At 35.4% G+C, this 10608-nt stretch overlaps 1 protein-coding gene across 1 annotated transcript in view; it reads left to right on the top strand.

Moving 5' to 3' along the window:
• Positions 1-10608, top strand: part of LOC103084410 (putative ATP-binding cassette sub-family C member 13) — an 81144-nt gene that overhangs the window by 38639 nt on the left and 31897 nt on the right. Inside the window, exons 14-16 of the mRNA XM_007454284.1 lie at positions 2868-3035; positions 4188-4350; positions 9286-9361. Of these exons, the coding sequence (XP_007454346.1) occupies positions 2868-3035; positions 4188-4350; positions 9286-9361 (407 nt within the window). The remainder of the gene's footprint in view (positions 1-2867; positions 3036-4187; positions 4351-9285; positions 9362-10608) is intronic.

The raw sequence follows: 10608 nt of genomic DNA on the forward strand, positions 1-10608 counted from the left end.
GGAACTTGTTTCCCAGGCGTCATATTCTTTGCTCTATTTTATTTTCATCTCATTAATGAATAGTCATTATTCTGCCCAGTGTTTTGGAGTTAAAAATAAAACAAAACAAGATATCGTGAGCTAAAATATGAAGCCCAAGAGATGATCCCCAACCCATGACTAAAATCTCCACTAATTAAACATGAATGCAAAAGCAGCCTCTGCCTACGATTCATGTGTGCTATGAAGATAAGTAAATAATCCTTAGTGCTTTGAATTTCTGAGAAGAGAGTTAGCATAACATTGTTAGGCATTTTTACCCTGGCTTCAAGTTATTTAATTGTCTTGTTATATAAATTAAAAACTATAGAACAAAACTATAGAAAGGGGAAATATTTAAAATCGACGGTGTACATTTTGCTGTACATCTGACATTAATACAACATTGTAAATCAACTATATTTCAATAAAAATTTAAAAAATAAAATATAGGATGAGGCAAATTTTACCTTTAACTAGACTTACTTTGATTTCATTCATAGCCTGTTACTTTGCAGATGTATTTTCTCGAAGTGTTAAATGGATTTAATTTTTTTGCATCTGTTTTTTCTGGCATCTTCACTATCCCTTGGTGAAATGGCACCATAGCTAGAATTATGGAGAAATGTGACTTCTTTTTCAAACTTGTTAATACATATTGAACATTATGCTGATAAAGCCAATCTCTAATAAAATGAAATAGCTAAGTATGTAACTAAAAAATTGAAGTGGGAAAAATTCAAAATGTGAAGTATAGATTTAATATAGTCATTAAATGTTATTGCCACTTATAATTTCTGCTTTTTATATTTTTAAATTAAATTTCTCCCAATCTGATGATGTACTTTAAAATAAACATATAATTGAATATTTCAAAAAGAAATCTGTTTACAGCTGTTTATGAGATGACCAAGATAATGAATGTAGAATTTTCCTCACTTTTATTCATCTTTTTCTTGGGCATTCTTCCACTGAACACAAATAGTTATTAATCTATTATATGCCCTTATTCTGCAATGGGGTATATAAGGGTGAGCAAAAGAGCTATCAATCACCCAGTCTTCAAGGGACTGCAATCAACTGGATCTCTGCCAATGATATTATCAATTGTCTTTACCAATATTTATTTGGACACTATGTGCTGGAATGCAAGGATAAACTAGGCAGGAGCTCATAGGAGAGTGAGACGCTGACATGGGTATTGTCATTTCTAGCAATGGGTGAGTAAACAGGACACTGCAAGACAAGAAGGGAGGGAATGAATCACTTTACTTGGAACTCTGGGTAGAAGATTGATTTCAAAGAGGACTTAGAGTATCTTTTGAGTTGAAAAGGGAGGATATGGGCACCCAAGCAGAGTGTATAGGCTCTGCCCAGATATGAAAAAGCAGGCTAGTCTGCTTGTAGGTCACAGTCACTTGAGAAGGCAGCATTGGGTGAGTGGTTGAAAGATGAGTTAATACCAGAATATAAGTATCTTAGGTTTCTACTAAGGAATTTGCTGATGCTCATGGATGATGGGAAGAGAGAGATATGGGCGTACAAGATTTTTAAGCAAGATGATAACATAATTACAAGATACGTGATGACAAGTCAGAAGATGGATTGGAGAGAGGAGTGATTGGGTGATAATAGCTAATGTTGATTGTGTCTGTGTTTGGTATTGGCTTTGTCCTAAATATATATATATATATATATATTTTTTTTTTTTGCGGTACACGGGCCTCTCACTGTTGCGGCCTCTCTGGTTGCGGAGCACAGGGTCCGGACGCGCAGGCCCAGCGGCCATGGCTCACGGGCCCAGCTGCTCCGCGGCATGTGGGATCCTCCCGGACCGGGGCACGAACCCGCGTCCCCTGCATCAGCAGGCGGATTCTCAACCACTGCGCCACCAGGGAAGCCCTGTCCTAAATATTTTACACTCAGTAAATGCTCATGACAAGCCCATGAGTTGGGGGCTGTTATAATCACACCACACACACACACACACACACACACACTCACACGTATACATATCATATTACTTTGTATATCTTTTTTTCACTCCTGGCTCCCCTGCTAAAATGTGACCTCCTTATGACAGATGCTCGGTTTCATTTATCTTTAAATCCCAAGTGCTAGCACAGCACCCAGAGTATAGGAGATATTTATTGAATAGTAGGAGGACGAGAAAGGCAAAGAAGCAATGACATTTTACAGTTACAGGGCACTGGCTGAGTTCTGTGCTGCATAGAGAGCTTTTAAACCAGATCTGTAAACACTAAACATAAAATAAATCAAGTAAATTGGGCCTGGCCCCATAATTCTCCATACATGGCTGTACACGTCAACTTTAATTCTCACAGAGTGATGTATATTCCTTATTCTTGCTTCTTAGAGTTGTACTTTTGCCAACAAGACTTGTACTAATCTTTCTACAGAAGAAAATAGGACATGTTGATTGCTGCTTTGGTAATTTAGCTATTATTCTCAGTCTCCTATGTGTCAATTTAAAAATGATCACCAGTGTCAGTACACGGCTGGCAGCCAAAAGTTTTCTTTAATGTTCCACAGGCACAACTTTTCAGAGTTAGGGAACCGGAAATTCTTTTCTCCATAACTGTTAGTATCTACTTTTGAAAGCACGCAATTAAGAGAAAGCAGATATATCTGTTAATGTGCACAAATTAGTGGTACTAGGAAATAGAGGCTTTTGGAATTTTAGGATAAAGAAAGGTTGGAGTGTTAACCCTGAATTATTACCTATCCCTGCTACAGAAGAGAATTTGGACATAACTCTATGTGCTTTGAGATTTACACATTTTTCCTCTGGTTTGGTTTTGTTCTTTTTTCTCCTGCTTCATTTTCAGGGTGTGAGTATAAGTGGGGGTCAGAGGCATCGAGTCAGTCTGGCCAGAGCTGTCTATAGTGGGGCCGACATCTACCTCCTGGATGATCCCTTGTCTGCAGTTGATGTTCATGTTGGAAAGCAACTTTTTGAAAAAGTGATTGGGTCCTCCGGCATGTTGAAAAACAAGGTAGCCATAGCATCACTTATGCTTTAGTGAGGGAAGGATAATCTATGTAGCATTGTGCCCAAAATTCTAATATTGTATTTATTTGTTGAAGCAGAGTAAATTTCACATAAAGAATGAGATGTTATATTGCTCTTTTACAGATTCACTTTAATGAATGTTTTAAAATTTTTTACAAGTTTACTCTGACCACAACTTATGTGATTATTACCTCATTGACTAATACCATATTCGAAGGTGGTTTACATGCCAAAATGAGTTGTTTATAGCTTAGGTAACTTTTTTTGAAAAGTGGTATTTTGATACATAGCACTTTTATAAAAAATAGTATTTATTATTTATTACTTAAAATGTGGTATTATTAATCTAGCATTCATAACAATTCAATTGTTTTGTGAAGGAACCAAGAAGAAAGGAATTAATATTTACCAAGTGCATACTATGTTTGACACTAAATTAGTTCATTTAGTTCTTATAGCAAGTCTCTGAGATAGGCATTATCGTTATTCCTGTTTTATACATGAAGAAACTCAGGGCTTATAATGACTTGATGTAGCTTGCTTAATTTAAGATCCACAGAGATTTTTAAAAGCCTGTCTGACCACAAAACCATACTCATCGATTCACAATATGTGTTTACAGATTTATTAATATAGAGAATTCTGGAAATGTTAAATAAATGTATAAAATAATAAATATTTAAAGAATAGACAAATGTCTTTACTTATTGAAATGAAACCAAGATAAATCTTCTCATTCAATTTTATGTATATGTATACAATAATATGGAAAGATTTAAAAATAAAGACTTGAATCAAACATGTTTTTGTAATGCTACAGGACCTTAGAAAAAGGAAGCAAGAATGACAGTTATAAGATTGTTTTTAATTTGCTGTAAATTTGATTCATTTTTAATGGATGAAGAATACCTGAACTAATGGGTTAAAAACATTTGCTGACTTCTTTTTTTCTTTTTTGTCTAGCAGTGTATCATCATTCATTGTGAAATATATTTATATACGCTGCCTTAAACTGGCACCTACCAAGAATTATACTCTAAAATAGTAAAGGCAAAAAATAACGATTGCAGCTCTCTTTAAAATGGCTTATTTTTGCCATCTTTTGTAACCCAGGAAATAAAATACTCTTTTGCAGACTCGAATTTTAGTGACACACAACCTCACACTTCTACCCCTGATGGATCTTATTGTTGTAATGGAAAGTGGCAGAGTAGCACAAATGGGAACATACCAGGAACTTCTGTCTAAAACCAAAAATCTCACGAATTTGCTTCAGGCCTTCAGTGAACAAGAAAAAGGTGAGGACACAGTGAAAAATAAACCTAAGATACAGTGTGCTTACCCATTTTGAAAGCCCATTAATTGCCTGATTTCTTACTATGCATTTTTCTTCATTCATGCTACTTAAGTCAGGAATTGTGTGTCTTCCTTTCTCTAGAAAAGAAACAAATACGTTGGGACACATCAGCTAAAAATCAACCTTGTTTATGATTTTTAAGCAAAATGTTCTTCCCCAGGGTCAGTTTGTTCATTTATGAAATAAGAGATTAGATGATTTATAAGCTCTGTTGCAGGTTTAGAATATAATGGGTCTAAACATTCTACTTTCTTTTAAATTAAATCCATGTCAAATAAATAATAAATATTTAAATCATACTATTGCATGTTGTGGGAGAGAAACAAAAGAAAAGAAAATCTGAAGAATGACAAAGGAGAATGATATTGTCTAACTTTTACAAAATAGCAACTGAGTTTATTTACTGCTAATTTTTGTTAGTATAATCCTAATATTTTAAATTAAGATTCATAGATATTTGTGTAAATGAAGTGGTTTGATCTTTATCTAATTAGGACATAAGGATGTTTGAAATCTAGTATTAGTTTAATATTCCAGAGATCAGTCATTTTCCAGCCCTGAAAGTTGGATGTACCATTATCTTTTTCCAGCTGTAGATGTTTTCTCATGTGTACCACCATCATGATCCTTGTTCTATACCTTTCCAGAACACCACTGAGAAATGGCTGTAAAACCAGTGAACTATTTCATAATTGCAGGCTAAAAGAAGACATATAGAATTATTCTTAGTATTTCCTACATGAACTGGTATCTATTCATTCACTTTACACTTTACCTGGATATAAAAGTCAGAAAGATATGAAAGCAGTTTATAACAAGATCAGTGAAATTTGGTATTTTAATGCCATGAAATCAAAAAGCAGAGCCATTTTGCTGATGTGTTTCTCTAAGCTAATACACATTAGGTATGCACTACTATTTTTTTTATTCCTTGTTTATGCTCCTTTCTCAAATTTAAATATTCTATATGTAGATACATTCAGAAAAACCTGATCCATTGTCAGGTGGCTGTGATCATTCTTAATAAAAGAAGACCTTGTCTTTTCTTAATGGCTAGCAGTTTTGGAAATGAGCCCTTGCCTATTTGGTCAGGCTAAGTAATAATTTATATTTAGTGTGTAGGAAAGATACATCTATGAGTGTCTCTGAGGACTGCAATGAGGATGTGGTCTGTCATTTTCTCTATCCCCAGCACTTAGGTAGCCTCATCTTAGGCAAATAACAGGTACTCAGTAGCTGTTTGTTAAACAGATGAATCTGCCTCCATTTTTTCTACCAAAAGTATGTCTCCTCAGACTGAATGGGATGATTTGTAATGCTACGAGCCAGGATATATTTTTTGCTATTTAGTTTAAAGGCAACATGAAATATAAGTTGTATTACTTTGGAAAATATAGCTCTGAAAGCAGGCAGTGTGTAAGTTTTAAGTTCAATATTTAATCTACCATAAAATATGGAACACAATTTTGAAAGTTGTGGGATTTGCTCTTGTTTAAGTCTCCAGTTTTGGAAACAAATATCATACCTCCCTCCATTGATATATCTTATGTACACCAGTCCTCTGTGGTAACAAGTGGAAAACATTCTTGAAGTTGAGCTGACATTAATAGATTTTACTCTCTCAGCAACAGAAATATGACAGATTTAGGAAAATGTAAATTGAGCTTTCTTCTAATTACTTCAGTATTGTGTCTTTTCTGTTAAAATTCAGAAAGGTGGTGAGTAAAGATCATTTTTGTACTAGAAATAGAATATGGTTTTTACAATGAATATTTCTGGGATTTTGATTTATTTGGATGCTGAGTAAAAAATATATAAAGTCTTTTAAAAAGCAGGCATAAAATTACTCATGTTAATACTAGATAGATAGATATTTGTAAAAGGTCAGCCATATATATTGTAATTTTATTAGTGACCACACAGAGCAGAACAAAAATAGATCAACTGATATAAAATTGATATAAAACATACCCAATACAACAACTTCAAACCTGGTTACATTTAGTCACATTCCTGCAGTATTGCCCGTAGACCTGGGCCAATTTGACCCAGTCCTGTAGTACGTCTCTGCTCTGCCTTCCCTGGCTGGCTCTCTGGCCAAGGCCTAGGGATTGTGCCCATCGGGGATCCTCTTCCTATCCCGCCACTCCTTGACCACTCCAGGTACTTGGAGTCCCAGAGTTCTGTGCCCAAATGACATAAATTTGCTCCAAGGACCTGGGCTCTCATTCTTTAGTTCTACCCTCTTAAGGGTCGACTGCTCTACTGGCATTCACTACTCCTTGGATAAAGGATGTTTTCTTTCTTGGAGGAGGGTTGGCAGAGTCTGGACATGTAGCTGAGGCAGCCACAGACATGGTGAGGGGTGGAGCTGGGGTGGGAGAAAACCCAGCAAGCACCTTGACCACATCACGCGGGACTACTGCATTCCCCAGAGGAACTCGCAGGGCTCCAAACACTCTCACCTGGATTTTGCCTTCCAGGTGGTTGGGAAGGTGTATGTGTTAGGGTAAGTGATAGAACTTATTTACCGGTCTGTTAGTTCCATCTATAACTATCAAATACTTATAAGTAGGATATGCGGGCCTTCATTTATACTCTTGGCCCCAGTTACCACAAATGTTAGGCGCAGGCCTGTCCCTGTGGGGAATTTCTTTCTCTTCTTTGCATAAGTAGTGAATAAAAATCAACTTATATCTGAGAACATTTTTACTGGAATTTAGAAGAAAGAGGGCTACATGGACAGAGTGTGATTTGAGAAGTGTGATCCCCACTTCTAAATTCAATCTGTGATCTATCATTTATTTTTTACAATTTATCCTTTTTGGCCTTGAGTCTGTTCAGGAATTACTTTAAAAAGCACACAATATCTCCATTTAAAACTTTTTATTCACTTAATGTGACATGAAAGTGGGAGTAAAAGTCAGCACAACATAGTGGAAAAAACATGGGACCAATTTCAGAGCCCTGGGTTCTGGTTCTAGCACTGAATAATTATATGAATCTTTGTAAAAATGACCTCTTTTCATTCTTCCCATTTATGAAAAATGAGACTTGAACTAGATCTGTTTGTCCTGGTGTCTGATATGGAAATGAACAGTGTACATTTTTATCACTCCCTTGCCCCCCAAACTGCTTATGACCCAGACACTTTTTCTTTTCCTATAATTCTCACCCTCACTACCAGAGCTGATGACAGATAAGTAGAGTTTACAGTATAATTTGGCTTGGATACATCAGATCTCTAAAACTCCATCTAGCTCTGAAAAATCTATAAGTCTCACCTTATGGGAATATTATATAAGAGGTGAGAATCAGAGGAGAGAAAAGAGTTTATGGAAAAAGATACGACTAAAGATAAATTTACATATTTATAGGTTTAGCCTAGGATAATTCTTACCCATACTAATAATACTGATGATAGCTAAGCTGTCTTAGGTATTAATTCTGTCAATATAGTCACAAGTGTTTTACTTAATTCTCCCCAAAACCCCCTGAGACTACATGGTCCTAATTTTAAAAGAGGATATACATCTTGCCCAAGTTAAGACAGTGTAAGTTGCAGAATTTGAATCCATCACTGCCTCTGTTTCATGCCAGAGGCCAATCAAACTTTTAAACATTATATCAAACCTGTAGGAACAAGTACATTGACTTAGTGTGAAAGACAGGAAGGAGTGTAGGGCTCAGCTCACGCTTGCTCTCTCCATCTCTCTGTCTTTCTCTTTTTCTCTCTCTCTCCCTCTCTGTCTCTTTGACAAATTTGGGTTTCAGGCAAATCACTTATCCTATCTGAGTTTTATTTTTCCCTTCAAAATAGGGGTAAACTTGCCTGTTCTCTTTATCTTATCAGCTCATTTTGGCACTCAAATTGTATAATGTATGTGAACACGTTGTATAAATTATAAATATATAAATTCAAACATTATTATCATCAGCTGTAAAGATGAAAATGTGCCTTAGGCAGGAGAGGATGAAACATCCCCAAATTGAATTTTAATTCTGTGAGACATGGAATCCCACGTTTCTTAGAGATAGTTGATGTAAATCAGAGGCTTCCTTTAAGGACCGGATGTTTACTTCTAGAAATAAGAAAACATAGAGTTCATATAAGAGACCTTAGAAATCTCCAAGTCCACTTCCTTCGTTTTAAAGATAAGAAGTCTGAAATTCAAGGAGGTTAAGTATTACACTGTGGGAAAAGACAAAAATCTGCCTAGCTCTGAGATGTTTCCCATCGAATTCACTAACAGTAACTTCAACCTCAGTCTTGTAGTTCTAGATGTGTGACTTTGATTAATGCTACCTGCTTTACTTCTCTGTGCTTTTTATCTGTAAAATAAGGATAATCGTAGCATCTTCCTCACAGGGGTAGTTTTGAAACATAAGAGTTAAAATATGTAAAGTATTTAGAACATTGCCTGCCACGTAGGAAGCTATTATTAGTGACATTAGTAAGAACATGACAGAGATTCGGGGATTACCATTGCATGCTCTTAATACTTTTCACAATAATAACATTTGTCTATAAGACTTGATGGTACTGCATTTCTTTTTTAAAGACTGGAGTCATGTTCCTCTTGGGCAAATACTTAAACCTTCTGTGGAAGATCCAAAACAAGTTAGCACTCCTCTCTAATGTCTAAGAAAGAACTTCTCTGTAGGCTTTTTCATTATGGAATCCTAGTTTTATTGAGACATTACAAAACATTTTAGGTGAATAGGAAATAATGGGGAAATGAAAGGCTCCCAGTATACCTATGGATCCAGAACACAAAAAATTCTCTAACTTGTATAATCTTTCATCATATTTCTCTCTATTTTGTGCATTGTTTGCTTTTATGGATATAAAAGCACTCGCCATCTTCCTCCGCAGCTCATGCTTTAAAGCGAGTCAGTGTAATCAACTCCAGAACTCTACTGAAAGAACAAATCCTGGAGCAAAATGATAGGTGAGTATTAGGGTAATACCAGGCTCATAGGGATTATGGACTAATTAATTACATTTTTTAGCATTTAAAATGCATGCTATAAAAGTGATCTGTACATTATGATGGATACAAAATGTACTTAGTGGTTTCCAGGTTTTATACTATGAGTTACATGGTTGTATCTAAGTTTTTAAGTGAGATGTATGTGACTTAATTTGGGACATATAGTAATTCTCAGTAATTTCTAGCCAAATTCTACTAGAAGAAATCTACTCGGATTTGTGTGTGTGTGAGCTAAAGATATACCCGAAATGAATCTGTTTAGAAAAGTAAGAGGAAGGAAGGGAAGGAGGGAGGAAAAGAATGATAAGGGAAAGGAAGAGAGAAATAAAAATAATAAAACTTTGACCCTGATTAGATTGTTAATATTTACTTCTTTTTCATTTTTGTAAGTAACTAAAATGAACAGTGATAGAAGCAAATTAACCTAATCAGTTATTTGCCCTAATACTCCAACAGCTGCAAAGAGGAGACAAAAAAAAAAAAAAAAAAAAAAGGAATAATAGCAAAAAGTGGTTTAAAAAGTAAGTGGCTAGAATTATAGGGAGCTGCCACCGGTCAAAGTTGCTAAAATGGAGAATTGGAATGGATTAGAGAGAAGCAAATACTTCAGGATCCAATAGCTCAGAATTTTGTAGTTTTGACCTTGAGTGAATGAATGGGCCTTGAATTTATTATTTTTTTTTGAAAGGATTGGATATTCCTGTGGTTGTGTGATGATGTGGATGTTGCAGCTTGGAGCTTTGTGTACATACCAGGTTTAGCTGACTGAATAGGTAAATTAAATTATTCCTCTGGATCATAAAGACTTTGGACTGCTTTTCTTCTTTATTGTCTTGTTGTTGTCATCCAGTCTCATGACTTTAATTACCTTTACTCCAAGTTTATATCCCCAGCCCAACCTGTCCTCTGAACCCCAGAGTTGAACCCTCCTCTTTGATGTCTAATCTTCTTAGCTAATGGCAACACTGTTCTTCCAGCTGCTTAGATAAAATATCTTGCAATCACCCTTGACCTCTCTCTTACTCCATATCCAGTCCATCATCAGATCCCATCGGCTCTATCTTCAAAATATATCCAAGAATCCAGAAATCAAACAATACTCATCACTTTCACAGCTTCCTTTTGTCCAAATCACTATCATTTCTCCCCTGAATTATAATTGTCTTCTTTTTTTTTTTTTTTTTTTTTTTTTTTTTTTTTTTTTT

Source organism: Lipotes vexillifer, unplaced genomic scaffold, assembly GCF_000442215.2.
Source record: "Lipotes vexillifer unplaced genomic scaffold, Lipotes_vexillifer_v1.1 scaffold729, whole genome shotgun sequence".
NCBI classification, from domain to species: domain Eukaryota; kingdom Metazoa; phylum Chordata; class Mammalia; order Artiodactyla; family Lipotidae; genus Lipotes; species Lipotes vexillifer.